Source organism: Hemicordylus capensis, chromosome 4, assembly GCF_027244095.1.
Source record: "Hemicordylus capensis ecotype Gifberg chromosome 4, rHemCap1.1.pri, whole genome shotgun sequence".
Classification (NCBI taxonomy): Eukaryota; Metazoa; Chordata; class Lepidosauria; order Squamata; family Cordylidae; genus Hemicordylus; species Hemicordylus capensis.
In genome coordinates this window covers 269606493-269626721 of record NC_069660.1, presented here as the reverse complement: position 1 = coordinate 269626721, position 20229 = coordinate 269606493, and the positions used below count along the sequence as shown (strand labels likewise).

The following is a 20229-nucleotide window of genomic DNA, read 5'->3' as shown; positions in this document are numbered from 1 at the left end:
TCTTTCTCCCACACATCTTATAGAACACTAGTCAGATCTTACGCTTGCAAGTGAAATTTCCCCTTCAGGAAATATTGACAGCTGTTAAAGAAACATTACGGTTCTTTTGTCAAATCCTTGGCTCCAGTGAGGCAATGCTTTAGGAAGAACAGTAGCGATAGGCCAGCTCACAACAATCAAACAGCCAGAATCCAACCAAATGGCAGTCATTTCAGAACTTTAGTTGAATCAGAGAGTTTCAGGTTGTAGCAAACATCTATCTAGCTGGCTTCTTGATTTCTTGAAAAGAGAGCCAGCGTGGTGTAGTGGTTAGAGTGCTGGACTAGGACCGGGGAGAGCCAAGTTCAAATCCCCATTCAGCCATGTTACTAGCTGGGTGACTCTGGGCCAGTCACTTCTCTCTCAGCCTAACCTACTTCACAGGGTTGTTGTGAGGAGAAACCTTAGTACACCGCTCTGGGCTCCTTGGAGGAAGAGAGGAATATAAAATGTAAAATAATAATAATTATAAATATAATTATAATAATAATTATTATTTTACACAGTCAGACAGGTGTTATTGACTGGTTTGTTTTATCCAGACATCGAGTCCTTCCCAAGGACCTGGGATGCCAGAATTTTATTGTCAATGTTGTTGCTGCTGTTATAGATATCGTCGCAGAATATAGGCTGTTCCCAGTAAAGCTGCTTTTTGTAATTGGCTGATGGTGATTTCTGTGGCCCCTATGGTGTTGAGGTGCTCCTCAAGGTCTTTTGGAACTGCACCCAGGGCGCCAATTACCACTGGGATTCTTTTGGTCTTTTTCTGCCACAGCCTTTCAATTTCAATTTGTAGATCTTTGTATTTGGTGATTTTTTCTATTTCTTTTTCTTCTATTCTGCTCTCCCCTGGTATTGCTATGTCAATTATTTTGACTTGTTTTTCTTTCTTCTCGACTACAGTTATATCTGGTGTATTGTGTGGCAGATGTTTGTCTGTTTGTAGTCGGAAGTCCCATAATATTTTTACATCTTCATTTTCTACCACTTTTTCAATTTTATGGTCCCACCAATTTTTGGCTACAGGTAGCTTGTATTTTTTGCAGATGTTCCAGTGTATCATCCCTGCTACTTTGTCATGCCTTTGTTTGTAGTCAGTCTGTGCAATCTTTTTACAACAGCTGATTAGGTGGTCCACTGTTTCATCTGCTTCTTTACAATGGTGGCACTTGCTGTTTGTTGTGGATTTTTTGACTTTGTCTCTTATTGCATTTGTTCTTAGTGCCTGTTCTTGTGCAGCCAGTATTAAACCCTCTGTTTCTTTCTTCAAGTTGCCATTCTTAAGCCATTGCCATCTTGGTAATGTCTGATATTCCACTTATATTGTGCAAATATTGACCATGCAGGGGCTTATTTCTCCATTTTTCTGCTCGGTTCTTGACTGGTTCTTTCTTGTAGGCCTGCTTTGTTTCATTGGTGTTGAATAGTTTCTCGTGCTTGACCATTTTAAGTGCATCTTCACTGTCCTTGATATATTCTTCAAGGCCTCTTTTCTCCTCCTCTGCTGTTTGATGGACTTGCAGCATTCCTCTTCCACCTGAGCTGCGAGGGAGGTATAGCCTATCGACATCACTGCGGGTGTGTAGAGCATGTTTGATGGTCATGATTTTCCTGGTCTTACGATCTAGCGTCTCTAGCTCTGCCTGGGTCCAGTCTATTATTCCTGCAGTGTATCTGATAACAGGTATAGCCCAGGTGTTTATGGCTTGTATGGTGTCCCCGCCATTGAGTTTGGACTTGAGGATTTTTCTAACTCTCCTGATGTATTCACTTCCAATTTTTCTTTTAACTTCAGTGTGTGCAGTGTTATCAGCCTGGAGAATGCCCAAGTATTTGTAATGTTCTTTCTCTTCTAGGTTCTTGATCTTGCTTCCATTGGGCAGTTCTATTCCTTCTGTTTTTGTTATTTTCCCTCTGTTCATTATTAATGCAGCACACTTGTCTAGTCCAAACTCCATTGCTATATCGCTACTGAATATACGGACAGTGCTTAGCAGTGATTCGATTTCTGTCTGGGACTTTCCATACAACTTCAGATCGTCCATGTACAGCAGATGGTTTATTTTACTTGATGTTTTAGATGTTTGGTATCCGAGGCCTGTTTTGTTGAGTATTTTTGAAAGTGGGCTCATGGCGATTACAAACAACAGAGGGGATAGTGAGTCCCCTTGGAAAATGCCTCTTCTAATGCTAACCTGTCCAAGTGTCTCGCCATTGATTGTTAACTGTGTACTCCACATGCTCATTGCTTTTTTTTATAAATATCTGAATGTTTTTGCTGATACCAGTTGTTTCTAAACATTTTAGTATCCATGTGTGAGGCAATGAATCAAAGGCTTTCCTGTAGTCAATCCATGCAACACTTAGATTGGTTTTTCTTCTCTTGCATTTTGTCAATCAGCAGCTGGTCTTTTGTGCCTCTGGTGTTCGGGCAATTTCCTTTCTGTTCAACTGGAAGCTGTTTGTTAGTTAATAAGTGTTGCATCACTTCATCTGCTATTATTCCAGTTAATAATTTGAACATGGTTGGCAGACAGTTTATCGGTCGATAATTACTTGGAACTGCACCTTTTGCTGGGTCTTTCATTATGAGATGAATTTTCCCAGTTGTTAGCCATTGTTGTTGTTGTTGTTGTTATTATTATTTCATTTCTTTAAAAATTGCATCACATTATAGTCTTCCCACGTCCTGAGAAAATTAACTGAGATTATTCTACACATATTTACTTGAAAGCAAGTTCCATTGATTTAGTGGTACATCACGTCTCAATAGGTGACTACTGCATTAATGGCTGCAGTGTGTGAGCATGAACTTGGAAAGTGTTCTTTTAAGCAGATGCCCATTGTTTTCTTTCTTTGTTTGTTTATTACATTTTATCCTGCCTGAGATCCCCCATTGAGCTACATGGCTGAGTGGAATTTGAACTTGGGTTTCCACGTCCTAGTTCGACATTTTAATCACTAGGCCACTTTATTTTTCTGCTATTGTTATTAACTTAAATGCAAATATTAATGTTTAACATTAAAAAGCTTGCATTCTGCTACCTATCCAGTTTTGATGTTGAAAGCCTTCCCATCATGTCTGCTCATCTGCCTTTCTTTCCAGAATACTTTGACTTTTTATATTGATGAAAACTGGCGCCTGGTGGTAGGGGGCTGTGGTATCACCAGTGTATCAGTGCCAAATCACTGTGTTCTACTGGCCCAGCATCCTGAGTTAGTTGCCTCTGCTGATGTGTTACATTGTGCTGGTAAAGTGTTTCCTGCGTATGTACCTATGTATACCATTGTTAGTGTAGCTCCTTGTACAGCTGAGCCAGAAATGTGATCTTAAAGGCCCAGTTAAATTAAGAGGAAAATGGTTTGTGACATCTGAAAACTAAACAGGTGTTTTTTTTTAATTAAACTTATATAATAGATTTTATTTCCCACATTCTCATTACATTGTTCATAATTTCTGATGGATTTAATTACAGGGAGCAAAGCTTGATAGTGTTGACATTGAGAGTCGAACTCCATTACTTCTTGCTACTTCTTGTGCATCATGGAAAATTGTGAATTTGTTACTTTCAAAAGGTACAACATGAGAAAAATAATATAATCAATTTTTATGTTAGTGAATAGAACAATATCATGATTTGGGTCGCCTTTGTTATTTCTCATGTCTCCTTTGAAATATTTGTTACTTCTCTCTGTGTTTATTTAGGAGCCAATGTGGATTTAAAAGATCACCTTGGGCGTAATTTTCTACATCTAACAGTATTGCATCCTGGAGGGTTACAACATCTGAATAATAAATTTTTTGAGGTACAAAGAACATCTGTTTTTGAATGTTAATAATTGGTGTATAGGTTCATTTTGAAAATGATTAGTGGCTAATATCTGGACTAAGAAGCACTTGCATAACGAACAAAGTTGCACAAACCCAAGAACGTTGCATAATTGCACTAAAAATGGGACAAATGGGAATTTGTCTAATTGTGCACTTGCACTATTATGGTATGGTACTCTTGTGCAAAGGTCCCCATTAAAACAAATGAGGTGTGCTGCAGTGTTGCAACTGAGCAACATGAGCGTGAAACACAAACTCCAGACATAGCATATCTGGTTAGCACAACAGTTTTAGTGCAACATTCTTTTGCAACTGCTTTGTTAGGATGTCAGCCATTGTCATTTTCTCTAGCATATGCTTATGGAAGTCTGTTTATATTGTAATGAGATCATGGTACTCAGTGCGGCCATTTAAGAGATATATACTATAAAATATTACATTTTAAAATGAATTTTATCAGTCAATTTCTCGTTCACCTTTCATCCAAAAGATCCTAAGGGGCTAACAACATAAGATAAAAACAATGCAATAACAGTTTTTTTTTTTAAAAACCACCAATAGGTTCACTATAAAACAGCACCAAAGATAGTAAAACTAAAAAGTCATAAATTGTCAGACAGCACTCAGCATACCAGCAGGATAACCTCTTCACCAAGGGCCTAGTAGACCAAATGAGTCTGCACATCTGCTAATGTCACTGGCTGACATGCAGATTAAATGACAGCTGAGTGGTCCTGTTGAAATTAAGGAATCCTTTAACAGTAATAGTATTGAGTAACATAGTCTGGATGTGAGCTACTGTTACCAGGAAAGAGGGTAATAAAGAGGATGGTAATTAATCAACACAAACACAGTTCATACTTCTAGACAAGAGTGTTTACAAATATACCACATTCAACGTAGCATGTGTTAAAGCGGTAGCATGTGACTATGGAGTCATGGTAGGGCTAAATTCAATGAGATGGTTTTGAAAGTTACATGCTATAAGCTATAAATTGCTTCAGTTCTAAAATCTGTTCAAAAAAAGGAGTAAATAATAAATAAACAGAAATTATAAAAACAGTATGGCTGAATGATTCTAAACTCTAAACTCAGCACCTCAGAAACTAAACTCAACACCTCAGAAACAACAAAGCTCAGTACCCCAATGGGTTAGCAATCCATGGGGGTGGTTGGCACCTTCTGTGCACTACACCACCACTTGCTTCGGGCATCTCAGTGCCCCCCAGGTGGAGTTACAGAGCTGCTGACACCTTCATTATTTCCTATGGGGAAAATCTTTAAGACGCATAGACCTAAAAAATTCCTAAGAAATCAGCCCTATTTGGAATCTGGGTGCACCACCCTTGGGGCACTGCCACCCAACCCACTGTTTTGCCCCTGAAGCCCCACATAAACAAGTTGAAAGAGTGAAAAGAATGATGAACAACAATGACACTTAATTTTTTGGGTGGGAGCCTGTCCCTGTGGCACTAGCACAGCAGCACAACCCATTTGTGGATTCAAGCAATCTTTCAATAAAAATACTCCCTCCCCATGGAACAGTGACCACAGGTCATTTGAGATAGCAAGATAGACCAATGAACTGCCTTGGTATTATGGAAGAGCTTCAAGTGTTCATTTAACTGAAGTGGAGTGAGCTGTAGCCCAAACAAATCAGCCTACTGTTCAGAAATGTTGAGATTTATCATCACTGCATTTAAGAAAGTGCAAAACCATGGATCATGGTTACAAGAAAGAGAGAAGCAACTAAGATTCCTGGGGATGTCACTAGATTGACAGGGGTATTCCACACACCCCTCCTTCTGTAGTCCCATGTGGGTGACCTGTCCCTGCAATGGCAAAAGTTGTGAACCACTGGCTTAGACATCATGTCCCACCAAATTACATTGTGGCCTAAATTACATTAGACTGCTCAACTTGGGCAACAAAATTTAGACACCACTATAACTCATAAAAATCAGAAGAAAAACAAAATAGCTTTTCAAAAGACCCCTGAACAAGTCAAGAGATTCTTTCTAAACCTTTAGAAAGAAAAACCTGTGTAATTTCAGAACTACACAGTCTCTCTGTTCCAGGGTTATTTCTGAGCTGGAGTTCTTAGATAGCTAAGGAGATGCCTGATGTAATGCACTGTCACTTGTAGCAGACTCTTGAGGTGTGGGTGAGGGAGGGTTCTCTGTGCCCAGGGCAGTAAATTTGTTCTTGGTAGGAAGTGTGGAGGCTCCATTTGTCGGATGTTAGGAGTCACTCATCATCTGCTTCCTTGCCTTGGCTGATAGGTTGTTAGGGCCGTTCCTCTCTCCCCCCCCCCCATCGTCTTGCTTTTATTTGTCATGGCTGAGGTTTGTGTAGTTTTGCTAGAGAATTTCAGCTCCAATGAAGAGAAGTCCAATTTTAAGGAAGGAACTCATGAACAGTGCTGCCATCTTGGCCCCTTCACCATTCAAAGCTTATAGAAAATTACTGTATTTATGGAGCACTGAAAGCTTAGCTCTTTAAAGATGCTTTCATTGCCTTCTCAGGGAGAACACTAATAACCTATTGGTATGTTGGTCTACTCTGAAACATCCAACAAATTCTATAAAATGTTTTTCTAATCATATTTAACTATAAGAGTCACTCTTCAGTTAGAATTCAATAAGAACTTAAATATCACATTGTTTTTGTAAAAAGACAATTTACAAATCATGGTTTTTAATTTAATTTCTGTATATTACAGATGAAGCATATTAAAGATCTTATAACTGATGAAGATAATGAAGGGTGCACCCCAATGCATTATGCATGCAGGCAAGGGGTTCCTCTTTCAGTGAACATCCTCCTTGGCTTGAATGTTTCCATCTGTTCTAAAAGCAGAGACAAGAAGTCTCCATTGCATTTTGCAGCCAGGTAAGCCTGTGTACTGCCTCATCGACCACTTCACCTTCCAGACAGGGTCATTAGTAATTTAGGGTCATTGGTAAATTTGCACCTAAATCTTTTATATAGCTATGGGCGTATCAACACCTGTCAACGCCTTCTACAAGATATGGAAGACACCAGACTCTTGAACGAAGGAGACAAGAAGGGGATGACTCCTCTACATTTGGCTGCTCAAAATGGTCATGAAAAGGTTGTGCAGTTTCTCCTGAAGAAAGGTTCCCTCTTCCTCAGGTAGATGCATCATCATCTTCTTCTTCATTGGTTTGTACTCAAAAAGTGGTTACAGAAAATGAATAAAACTGCCCAAATTACTATATAAAATTACAGAACATTAACTAAAGAATGTTAAAGTTGCATCAGTAAAATGATATAAAAGCAAGTCATTTTCTAAGAGATAGACAATTTATTTTTTCATTCTTTGAGGCTATTCTCATGATGGGAGAAAAATGGGGTAAAGGAGCCCAGCCTGGTTTTCTCCCATCATAAGAACCACCGGGCTTGTGGGCAAGCCTGGTGGTTCTCTGGTGGCTAGCCCGCCAAAGAAGCCCTCCCTTCCACTAACCCCATTTTCCCGATCGTGAGTTGCGACTCGTGAGGAGACCCTGGCTGGGAGGCTAAAACGAGCCTCCTGGGCTCGGGGGTCTCCCCAGGATGCCCTGCACACTCTCACGGGGCATCCTGGGACTTCCGGGGGCCAGGCAGCCCCCTATCCCTGCAGCCCCTACCGGCTCAGTGATGGAGCCAGTAGTCATGTGGGTGGCCAATCCAGCTGCCCAACAACGAGTGGCTGCTTGCTCTCCCCGCAGAACCCTCCCAGCCTCTACACACAGATCTTGCGTAGAGCCTCTTTGAGATAAGGAAAGAAATTTACAGTAATTGCACCATTTTATACATATCATCTTTAATATGATATAAAATGCTTTTAAGGTGCAACTTTATATTACATTTGATACTAAATATATGATTCTTCTTAAGCAAAGTATTTTCTTTGATAAATTATTTCCAAGAAAAATTCCTTGCTGAAAGGAGTATATATGTGATGTAATATTGCACTTTAAAACTCCTGTTTATCTTATTGGCAATGATGCAGGTGCAGAGATAGTTGTGTAAGTTAAAAAAGTAAGCAGTGGCCACAGATAGGAATGTGCAGTCCCATCTACATTACAAAATAGATAGGAAGTTGCATGGCCATCCACACTGCCACTCAGTTTTCACTTGAACAAGAGTGATGGGCAAGGAAGCCCACACAAACACACATATCACACTAGCAGGTAGGGATGTGCATGAATCGATGATTCACAAGTTGTGGTGATGAACCTTTAAGAGCGAGGAGAGCAGGTCTGTACCTGCTCCTCCACCACTTGCTGCAGCAGGAAACTGCAGCGTTGTGCTTCCCAGCAACCCATGTGCACTCCCCAGCACCCCTCGCACGGTGGCGGCATGCACATGGCTGCCATGCATGCATGGAGGCCATGTGCGTTCAACCGCTGTACTGCTACTGCTGCACGAGGAGTGCTGGGGAGCACGATGCCACAGCTTCCTGCTGCAGCGAGTGACAGAAGAGCGGGTACAACTGCTCTCCTCATTCTTAAAGGTTCCCTACCGCACCTTTCGAATCATTGATTTGTGCACATCCCTACTAACAGGATGAGAATGATCTGATATAGGTATTCAGAAATTTCAGTGGTCTCAATTTAAATGTTTTAAATAGAAAAAGGAATTGTGTTTTGCCTTAAAGGTTTCAGAAATTTTAAATCCCCATGTCTGAGATATCATTATTTCTCTATGTTTGTCCTGATGTACCATTAAGTGATTTTGTAAAAATAGTTTTAAAAAAAATAAGTTTATTAATTATTAAAAATATACATTAATGTTACAACAAGATGGTACAGCAGAATAAAGAAACATTTGCAATATATACAGTACAGTTGGTATAGATCTTATTAGACTGGTATATCGGTCATACTCATATATTCAATCCATCGTCGTCTTAACCGTTTCAACCGAGATCTTACTCGGATTATAATAAACCCTGTTTGTCTCCAGTGTATCTATAACTGGTTTCCATACTTGCTTAAAGTCATATCTATTTAGCTTTTGTTGCATATTATTACATTGAGCTAAAATAAGTTCTTCAAGCATATATTCCCATATTATTTTATACCAGTTACTAATATTAAGATTTTCAGCAGTTTTCCAATTATGAGCAATTAATGCTTGAGCTCCTAATATAAGAAACCTTAACAAAACATTGTTATCCAATTTCATATTATTTCTAGTAAACAAAAGCTGTAGTCCCAATTCTACAAGAAATTCTTTAAGAAATCCAGCTGGAAATTACACTGGTACAAAAAGATTAATTGTATTGGGAAAGTACAGTGCTACACATTCAGAAACTACTTATGTCATCATTTTTAGATTTTGTCTTTTTAAAAATCAATGGCTGATATCCTAACTCACTCAGCAGTGGCAATTGTGCAGAGGGGGCAAATTTCAGTGACCCCACCTTCTGCTTGTGAGTAGCACTGTTACCCAAATATATGTCCCTGAGGATTGAGCATATTTTCCCCGTCTGGAGACGATCAGTATGGGGATCAGGCACTGAGCATGCTCAAGACAAGACCGGATATTGAAGTTGTAGATCCTCCCACCATCTGGAGGCTTCCCCAGTTCTGGTCTTGTCTGCTCAAGGCTTGGTCGCATACAAATTGCTCTGCATAGGAATCTTCTTTTGCTGTATTTTCCACTCTGTGCAAGGTGGGAAGGAGACTGCTTAGTGTTTTTCTTACTTTACCAAATTTCCAAAGCTGTTTTTTCTTTTGATAATCTGGCTAATTGGTACTTTCGTTTTCCTTTGCTGTTTATTTGTTTGGCGGTTCCTTCCCTCTCTAATGGAGGTAGCTCACGCAGAAGAGCTTTTGCAGGGCTCTTTATCTGAGGGCCAGTCACGAACCCTCTGCCCGACTTGGGCAACTCCGCTACCTCGGGGACGGCCTACCCCGCTCTGGCGGTGGCCCCTCCCCCACTCCAACGGCTTTCTCCAAAGAAAGCCAAGAAGAAGACCGACAAGGAGAACAGGGAGAAAGCAAAAAAGGCTAAAAAGTTATCGGGGTCGGTCAGACTTAGCGAACGCCTTCTGCTTCAGGCGGTCTGCAAACGCTCCCGACGCCAGCGGGACCCAAAAACCAAAAAGAACAAGGGAGACGCCGCTCCTCTGGGTGAGTCCTTTCCCCCCAGCACCTCACCAGTTCTCCCCTCCGGCAGCGGCGTGCCCATTCCGCCGCTTCTCCCAGCAGCGCCAACTCAAACCACGCCAGATATCCCTCTGCCCGCTCCCGCCAAGGGCAATTCGGAGCCGCTGCCTGCTCTCCCTGCTCCGGTCCCGGGCTCTACAGCTGCCATCTCTGGAGCCACCGTGCCTCAACTACCCCCCGATGTGGCTAGCTGGCTGAAAGAGTTTTTTGTGAAGGAGTGCCTCCCGCTTCTACCGGGCCAGCCGGCTTCCATTCAGGGTGTTTCGCTGCCTGCCCTCGCCGCGCCGATATCGGCCATTCCGGCGCCCAGTTTCCACCACCCCAGAACCTGGGGACGCCTCTCGTCTTCCTCCCCTGCCTCCAGTCCCCGCAGGGACGCTATCCCCCTTTTTGAGCGGGGCCGTTTCGCCCCTATTGGGCTACATAAACGCAAAAGACGCAGGCTTTCTTCTTCTTCCTCTACCTCTGATCCTGACCGCCCCCTGCCCAAACTCCCTAGGAGAGGCGGGAATCGTCATCCCCCAGCCCCAACTGGAACCCCCCTGCTTCCTGACGGTCCCCCCCCCTCTGAACCCAACCCTATCTTCCCCTCTCTCCCAGTGTTACCAGCTCAGCCCCCATCTGAAGGGGAAGTTCCTATCACTCCTGATGTAAACCCTGATAAGGAGGAGGGGGAATTGTCTGAAGAGGAGGCAGCACCTGCTCCTTCAGTCTCTCCGCGCCTGTTTTCCTCACTAGATTTTGAGGTGATTTTGTCTAAGGCTAAAAGGGCTATTAAAGATGTTTCCTCAGCTGATGTGGTTCCCCCCTCAGAATTTGATCAGGAGGTCTTCCCTTCCACCTCAGGGCCCCCGGCATCAGTCCCTTTTCCTACTCTTTTTAAACAGGTTATGCTGGCAGAATGGCAAAATCCGGCTTCATGCAGACCTATAGGCACTCTCCCTAAGAAACGCTATAATCTTTCTAATGAGGTGTCAGCTCTCTTGGCTACCCCAAAAGTGGATTCCCCGGTCGTTCAAATGGTCTCGGGATCCCTTTTGAATATGGAGGGCCAAGAACAGCTTAAATCCACAGAGGACAAAAAGAACGATTCTATCCTAAAGAAGTCTCATGAGGCAACAGCCACGGTTATTAAAATGGCTACCACTAATTCGATTTTTGCACGGGCCTCCATTTTGTGGATCAAACAGCTTATGACCCTGGTCCCTCCTGGTCATACTCAACTCCGCCAGGGCTTAAATAAGCTAGCTAAAGCTTCCGCCCTTATGGCGGACTCTAGTCTGGATTGTGTACAGTACGTGTCACGGGCACTAGCTTCTGGGGTTGCCCTCCGTAGGTCCCTGTGGCTTAAGGGGTGGCAAGTAGATTCAAAATCAAAAATGGCCTTACAGACCACACCTTACTCTGGCAATAATCTCTTCGGACCCCCACTGGAGTCAGTACTAGTAGATTCTAAAGACAAAAAGAAAGTTATGCCCTCTGGTAGACGGGATTTCCGCAAGGGCCCGCGAGGTCAGAACTATTCCTTTCGGAGTTACAGGCAATCTCAGTATTGTTCCTCCTCCAGATCAGATAACCGACAGCCCCCAGGCAGAGGCTTTTTCAGGTCACAGTGGAGATCCAGGAGCAGAGGTACCTTCAGATACCAAGGCTCTAAGCCCTCTACCCCTCCGCAATTCGGCAAGCGCCAATGACTATCTTCCCATAGGGGGCAGACTTCAACTGTTCGCCCTTACATGGCAATCCACCTCTCAAGACTCATGGGTCCTAGACACCGTTACTCAAGGCTACGTCATAAACTTTACACACGCCCCGCCAGACTTTTTCCTAGCCACCCCCCTATCCCGGAGATCGGAGAAGCGTCATCTGATGCGAGCGGCAATACAGCATCTTCTCGACATTCAGGCGATCGAGATGGTTCCCTCCACTGAAGAATGTTCAGGTGTCTACTCGCTGCTCTTCTTGGTCCCAAAGAAGGATGGATCCAGTCAGGCGGTCCTGAACCTCAGGCATCTCAATCGCTTTGTACAGAAGCAGAAATTCCTCATGGAATCAGTTCGATCCATCAAACAATCTAGCCTTCCAAACGAATTCCTCGCATCCATAGATCTCATGGAAGCATACCAACATGTGCCTATTCATCTGTCTCACAGGAGATATCTCAGGTTCTTTTACGACAACCAACACTTCCAATATCGTGCCCTCCTGTTTGGCCTCTCAATGGCCCCTCGGGTGTTCACGAAGCTCATGGCGGCGATGTCTGCTCACCTGCGCCTTCAGGGCATTCGGATCCATCCGTACCTCGACGATTTACTCGTGAGAGCACCTTCGTTCGAGACGGCCTCTCAACACCTGCAGTCCACCTTGATATGTCTCAGGGACCATGGCTTCGTGGTAAATCAAGAAAAGAGCCACCTCATTCCCTCACAATCCCTTCAACATTTGGGGGTTGTGTTTCATACCATCCCAGCCCTGGTGACTTTCCCAGAAGACAGACGGGCCAAATTGGTAGACATCCTCCACCCCCTCCTACATTCCATCAAAGCGGATGTCATGCTGTTGGCCCAAATCCTCGGGATGATGACGGCGGCCATGGAATGTGTCCCTTGGGCCAGGTGGCACTCCTGACCGCTTCAGTGGCTCCTTCTGCATCACCAGGACCTGATTTCATCGGGCTCCCACGCAGAGGTGCCCCTTCCCCCCAAGGTGCGCCAGTCCTTTGCATGGTGGATTTCCCTGGCTCTGCAGACGGGTCTCCACTTCACGGAACCAGACAGGATCCAGATCACCTCGGATGCCAGCCGATCCGGCTGGGGGGCCGTGTATCTGAACTATCCGGTGCAGGGCCTCTGGAGCTCAGAGGAGACAGCCTGGAGCATCAGTCGTCTGGAACTTCGTGCCGCGAGACTGGCCCTATTAGGCTTCCAGGATCTCATTCAGGGATCCCATGTTTTACTCAGGACCGACAATACCACCACCAAGGCGCACATCAACCGACCGGGAGGCACCCGCTCCAAGGCTCTGATGTCAGAAACAAACCTCCTCTTCAAATGGGCAGAGAATCACATCCTCTCAATCAGGGCGGAACACCTCAGCGGGGTAAACAACACAGTAGCGGACTGGCTAAGCAGACGCTCGGTCGATCCATCCGAATGGAGCCTCCATCCCCGTGTCTTTCTTCAGATTACCCAACGGTTCGGCAATCCCGCCATCGACCTGTTCGCATCCCACCTCAACACCCAACTGCCCAACTTCTTCTCAAGGTTCCTCACTCCCTCAGCCATGGGGACAGACGCCCTCGCCCTCCCATGGCCAAAAGCCCTTCTGTATGCCTTTCCTCCCATCCCGATTCTCAATCAAGTGGTCAGGAAAGTCTGGTCGGAAGAGGCGGAAGTAATCCTGATTGCCCCGTACTGGCCTCGTCGGACATGGTTCGCGGAACTAGTCAGCATCAGCACGGCTCCTCCGTGGCGTCTTCCTCCATGCCGAGACCTTCTGCGCCAGGGACCGATCCTTCATCCGGATCCTGCCTGGCTTCAGCTATGCGCGTGGAAATTGAACGAACCTCCTAGAGTCCCAGGGCTACTCTCCTCAGGTTCTGCACACTATCTTGGCGTCCAAACGCCCTTCCACCCAGCGCATTTACCAGACTACGTGGACAGCTTTTTCCGGTTGGGCACGCAAAAAGCGCCTAGACCCCCTATCGGCAGGCGTTCCAGAAGTCCTAGAGTTCTTACAAGCCGGTTTGACGCTGCAGCTCAAACCCTCCACCTTATGGAGACAAGTTTCCACCTTAGCTTCAGTCCTAAGAATTTCTGACCTGGGTACTCATTCCCTCCACCCTCACATATCTCGCTTCCTCAAGGAGGCTTCCAACCTACCCCCCCCCTGCCGATACCCCGTTTTCCATCCTGGAATCTCAACAAGGTGCTGAACGCTCTGACTGCTCCCCCCTTTGAACCAGTGAGCTCCATTCCGCTGAAGCTGCTCTCTTATAAGACTCTGTTTCTCATAGCTATTCTTCAGCTAGAAGAGTTTCAGAATTGGGAGCTCTTTCCTCTAGAAAGGAATTTTGTGTTTTTCTCCAGGACGAAGTATGCCTCACTTTGGACTCTACCTTTCTACCCAAAGTCAATTCAATCTTCCACCGAGCCCAGGAGGTCATCCTTCCTTCCTTTTGTCCCAATCCTTCGCACCCCTCGGAACAGCGTTGGCACAAACTGGATGTAAGACGTGCCCTGCGATTTTACGTTAGACGTACCAGGGACATTAGGAAGTCAGACGCACTGTTCATGTCCTTTTCTCCACACAACCTCGGCCAACGGTCCTCCAAAGCATCCCTAGCAGCCTGGATTAAGGCTTGTATCAAGCTAGCGTATGAGAGCCTCGGCCTCTCTCCTCTTTTGGGCATTACAGCTCACTCTACCCATAGTGCGGCAGTGCAGCCTTCTCAGCCAATACCCCTCTCGCGGATATCTGCAAGGCAGCAACCTGGAGTTCGGTCTCCCCCTTTATTCATCATTATAAGATTCCGTCTTTCTTGGAATCTCAGGCGGCCCTTGGCCGTAGAGTCTTACAGCAGGTGGTATGACATCCTTCCCTCCCAGGGACATTGTCTATTCCGGCTTGGGTATGTCCCATACTGATGGTCTCCAGACAGGGGGGAAAGGAACATTGGGTCCTACCTTGTGAAGGGTCCTTTTTCCCTCGTCTGGAGACCATCAGGCCCTCCCGGATGTATCTCAAGTCTGGGGGTGTTTTGTTTTTGGGTGGAGGCAGTTCTCCAGGGATCTAGTTGGTCTGTTCTCTCCGCCTTTTCTCTATTTTCTATGTGTGTTCTTTGCTGTTTTGGCTTTAACGACATGTTTGTAGTCTGTTCTGGTGTACATCCTCACTTACTTAATGCAGAGCATTTTAGGTCCTCTTCACCTTTCGCTACAATCCCGGAACTGGGGAAGCCTCCAGATGGTGGGAACACCTACAACTTCAATATCCGGTCTTGTCTTGAGCATGCTCAGTGCCTGATCCCCATACTGATGGTCTCCAGACGAGGGAAAAAGGACCCTTCACAAGGTAGGACCCAATGTTCCTTTTTGGGTGACCCAGAGTGCTTCCCCCACCACAAGAAATTTCCCTTCCCAGCACAAGTACTGGTGCCACATTAGTCAGGAACTCATATGCAGCACTGGCACATACATAAAGCATCAGTGCTTCGTTAGGAAGTCAGCTCATGTTGCTTACAATCTCAGTGTGGATGACATAAAATTTATGATCAGTGGGTCATGGTGATATATAGTAATAAAATGACAGTACCTTGTTCTGATTTGTTTTTCCAAAGTGATTATAAAGGCTGGACAGCTTTGCATCATGCTGGCTTTGGAGGATATACTCGTACAATGCGGATGATTTTGGATACTAACGTAAAGTGCACAGATAAAGTGGATGAAGAAGGGGTGAGTCTGTTACTTCAGCAATAACATTGCAAAAGTACAGTGGAGCAGCTACACTGTAGTATACCATGGATTCAGTTTCTGATCTACTGGTGAGCTGGGTTCCTGTTCCTATGAGCAATTTTCAGAGGGAAATAGCATCATGAAGTGAAGAATTCCTGTAGTTCCAATTTTACAAAAAAGAAAAATATCTGGCATGGTAGAAGAAAGAAACAGCTGCTTAACTTACAAAGCCATGATGCTTATAAGTTTTGTATTATCTTACTCAGACGATAAGTTGGTCTAAAAAGCATCTGAGTCAGTCAGAGAAACATTGTGCATCTGGTGTTCACTGCTGAGGATAATAGGATTGCATTAATATCCATCTTGGAGACTCAATAGTGCTTAGTCATGATTAGCTTGCTTTAGATATACAACCCATTGTGTTTAGTAGGGCTTACATTCAATTAAGTGTGCACTGGATTGCAGCTGTGTTTACTTTGGCTGGATCATGTCCAAAGATTTTGAGAAGAATTTCGAGATTACATTTTAAAACAAAATAAATTTCTGTGGGTAAACTGGACTCTCTACCAAGAGTTTGTCATATCCTATGTTAACGTCCCAATCATGAACAGAATATTCCAGGCTGGAAATAAATGTGCAGACCTAACTGAATTTTCTATTTCTAATATGTTGCTTATTTCTTTCAGCATTACAAGGCAGTGCTTTGATAATGTTGTGCTTGGGGATGTTTTATTTTGTGCCATTTACATATTGATTCTGTAGATTAATATTTCCATACATTTAAATACTGTGCCTTGGCATGGTAAGCAACTGGCATATAATAAGGTAATATAGTTTCCCCGTTATATAGGCTCCCCCCCACCCCCGCTTCTATATTTATTTCTGAAATTTGAGGAAAGACCAAAGAAAACAAGCAGCAGTACAAGGGTTGCATCTGATCCGCCACTAAAATTATGCATGACTACCACCACCAATCTGATCGAACGCTGAAACTCGCAATGTTGTTGAAATCTAATGGAAAGGTTAATAGATCTTTTCTCTGTGTGATAAACATCTAATTATAATGTCTAATATTTGATGCATTTTCCTTGGGGCACAGAACACAGCTCTTCATCTTGCTGCCAGAGAAGGCCATGCAAATGCAGTTAAACAGCTTCTTGATGACAGTGCCAAAATACTCCTGAACAAAGCAGATGCTTCTTTTCTTCATGAAGCCATACACAATGGGCGGAAAGAAGTTGTAAATGCTGTCATCTTGCATAAAAGGTAGTAAATATATAATACGTAGTGATATATAGTGGCAGGACCATTCTTATCTTCCTCCACATGACTGTCCGTCAATTCCCCTCTCGCTACAGCAAGCAGCACAGCGAGAGAGAGGCTGGGGGATGGCCACCTGGCCACCAAGAATACCACAATGCACTGCACTATTGATGCAGTTGTGGCCATTTTAGAGGCCTCTATGGTTGGACGGGCTGCCAGCAGCTTGAACGGGTAAACACAAAAAGGGAGTGGTACTCACAATAAAGCTGAGAAAAAGGAAGAAAAATTTCATATAGTCATGAAATCTATAATAAATATAACAATCATGAGAATACTAATATACAACTTTCATGAAAAAATGAATTATATAATATTGAATAAGAACCATACAATTTTCATGAAAAATGAATTATATAATTTTAAATAAGAACAATTGAATGTGTAGTGCTAAAGAACATTTTTTGAATTCTTCATCAGTATGGTTGGTATTAAATAGAGAAAAATTCAAAGTGAACAAGTCTCAAGAGAAATCTTAAGAAGAGCAATCACCTTCATTTACAACAGTAAATGTAGTTTATAGAGAAAGAAACCGATCTTGCATAAAGGTGGCTCTAATAATTCCTGAAAAATTTAGTGAAAACGAAACATAGCCCTCAATCCTTGATGTAACATATTCGCTTGCCTCTTACAAACTGAAGGTTTTATCTTCAGTTTCTCATTGTCCTGAACATCTGCAAAATTCTAGAGGCCGCAGCTACAAGACACATTTTCTGTTAGAGTCAAGGGAAGGCTCATTTTTGCTGCAGATAGTAACAAGGCTATGCTCCAGTTGAAGCTTGTAACATGATATCATAGTTTATGAGGTTGTGGCACAGTTCTTAACATGGCCTAGCCTAATCATTCATTTGCTGGTGTGTCAAGTCTCACCACTCAGTTATATATATTTTTTTAAAGTTGTAAAAAAGCACTTGAAAACCCACCTCTTCACCCAAGCTTTTTCAGCTTTTTAAATGTTTAAGTTTTAATCTGTTTTTAATTTTCAGACTGCCTAAATTGTTTTAAGATTTTTGTGTATGTTTTAACTTGTTTTATGTTGTTATTAGCCGCCCAGAGATGAAAGTTTGTACAGATCTGATTGATAAATAAATAAATAAATATAAAATAAAATAAGTAATTCAAGTGCTCCTGAGCATTTTTATACAGACCTTTTGTAATTCTTAAGATGTGTTATACAGTATATGCTTATTTATTATGAGCACAGTAGCTGTTTTGAACCCTTTCAACTTTCCCCCCCACCAGATGGGAAGAATCTGTAGCAGCCTTTTCACACAGTTCATCTACCAATAAATGTCCTATACTGGAGATGGTTGAATATCTTCCTGAAAGTTTGAAAGTAAGACTGAACATATAATGAACAGTGTAAATCATTTTTTAAAGTTTGAATTTAAAAGTGTCCTTCTGCATGTACAAGGTCCCTTCTGATCACAGAAGGGCTGTTTTATCAAGCATTGCTCAAACATTACATGAGGGGGGGAAATCAAAATATTTTCTTCTGCTTGCATAATTTCTTGCACAAATGGAAACACTCTGGAGTCTTCCTATTTTAGCACTATGTGATAGGGGTGTGCATGGAACCAAAATGGGTGTTTCGATTAGAGTTTAACCAAACTTGAACCGAGTTGCCTGGTCTGCGGGCCAGTTCATTAGAACAGGCTGTGGTTTGTTTTGAGCTGTCGAATCAGGTTGAACTGGTTCGATGGCCCTGCTTGTAAAGGGTAATCTGGTAAGGATTCCCCTTTACAAGCAAAGGGGACCAAAAGGGTTCCCTGTCTAAAAATGGGTTGGGGAACGGGCAAGAGGGCATCTTGCTGGCTCTCTTGGTGCCGGCTCCCTGCTGGTTCTCCCTGCTGGTTCTCTGCAGGCCATCAGGTGGCTTGGTTGGTAGACCGGGCCTCTGGCGTCGGGGAGACGTGAAGCTTGCGCGCGATGTGCACGTGCGCAAAAGGCTTGCCGGAGCCTTTTGCATTGCAGAGGGGCAAGGGGCAGCAGGGAGGTATCCTGCCACCCCAATTTCTACAGTAAATACGAGCGCTGGAGGGGGCAAAGCGGCGGGAAGGGTAAGTAAACCCTCCCCGCCCTTAAAGGAACCCCCTCCACCCGGACCGGACCGGCCAGGTCCGAACCAGTCCGGACGGTCCGGAGGCCTTTATAATGGCCTCCGGACCGGTCCGGACCCATCCCTGCTGAGGGGCCGCTGGGGAGCTACTGCTGCCACGAGCTGGTAAGGTGCCCTCTTACCTGCCCCCAACCTATTTTTAGATAGAGAATTGACCCCAGCCCCCTTTGCTTGTAAAGGAGAATCCTTTACAAGCAGGGCCATCAAGCCAGTTCTGTGGCGAACCAGTTCAATCTGAACCAGGCCTGGTTTGAACCCGGTCCCACCCACTCATTTTGCTGGTTCGATTTGAACTCCAGCTGGTCAAACCGGGCCGGTTTGAATCGAACAGGTTTGGTTTGCACACCTTTACCATGTGAGCTTTCTGTCGAACAATGCTAGCAGCTATTTCCTTTACACTCATGGTTGTTTGGATCCATCCCTTATACACTTCTTTCAGTTACTAGATGGTATTTGTTATAACACCACTTCAACAATTCAAATAATATTCAGTATACATCTAATATATATCTTGAATATATTCACTCATACAGATGGCTGTTTTCTCTTCAAGGTACGTCATTGCATTTAGGAAGCTTAGAGTCAACTGTATAAAATATACTTTTGCCTTTGGCATAATATAGCCAGCTGCCACTGTGCCGTAAAACCCTTAATCTTCCTACCTGCCTATCATCGTTTTTGCTGTTATTGTTACCATCATCATGCATTGAAATGTAATCCATTACGTACATTAATACAAAACCACTGTATGAGATCAAAATATGATCTCATACATAGAGCATACATTACAAGTACTGTAATCTTTTTTTTAAAAAAGGATTAAGTGTAACATTTATGTAGTATTTTTGGCGCAGTTAAATAAATGGTCAGTTGATCTGTGTTGGGTTTCCAACCTTGACACCTCAGATGTTTTTGGTCTACAAATCCCATGACCATCGGCCAGGCTTGTTTTTAATTTTTGTGTGAACCGCCTTGGGATTGTTTTAATGATAGGCAGTATATAAATTTAACGATAAATAAAAATAAAAATAAATTGTGGTTGGAGGTGATAGGATTTGTAGTCCAACAACATCTGGGGACCCAAGGTTTGGATTCCCTCATCTCTGCAAATTGTCTTGTGACATTTTGGAAAAGAATATTTTTATATTTCTGAAGATAACATACATCTGAAGAAGAAACTTCCAAATGAACACAGTCCACATTACAACAACTGAGTGACGAATAGCTTCATTTGGAGTCATTGTCCTGTTCTGTTCCTAAGTGAGGAAACAGATCTTTACATTCCAT

General features: G+C 43.5%; 1 protein-coding gene across 3 annotated transcripts in view; it reads left to right on the top strand.

Annotated features, from left to right (window-relative positions):
- TRPA1 (transient receptor potential cation channel subfamily A member 1) overlaps positions 1 to 20229 on the top strand; it is an 83672-nt gene that overhangs the window by 37840 nt on the left and 25603 nt on the right. For all 3 annotated transcript variants that reach the window (XM_053249379.1, XM_053249378.1, XM_053249377.1), the window contains exons 10-16: positions 3516 to 3615; positions 3746 to 3846; positions 6594 to 6763; positions 6863 to 7027; positions 15389 to 15503; positions 16603 to 16769; positions 18066 to 18159. In XM_053249379.1, the coding sequence (XP_053105354.1) occupies positions 3516 to 3615; positions 3746 to 3846; positions 6594 to 6763; positions 6863 to 7027; positions 15389 to 15503; positions 16603 to 16769; positions 18066 to 18159 (912 nt within the window). The remainder of the gene's footprint in view (positions 1 to 3515; positions 3616 to 3745; positions 3847 to 6593; positions 6764 to 6862; positions 7028 to 15388; positions 15504 to 16602; positions 16770 to 18065; positions 18160 to 20229) is intronic.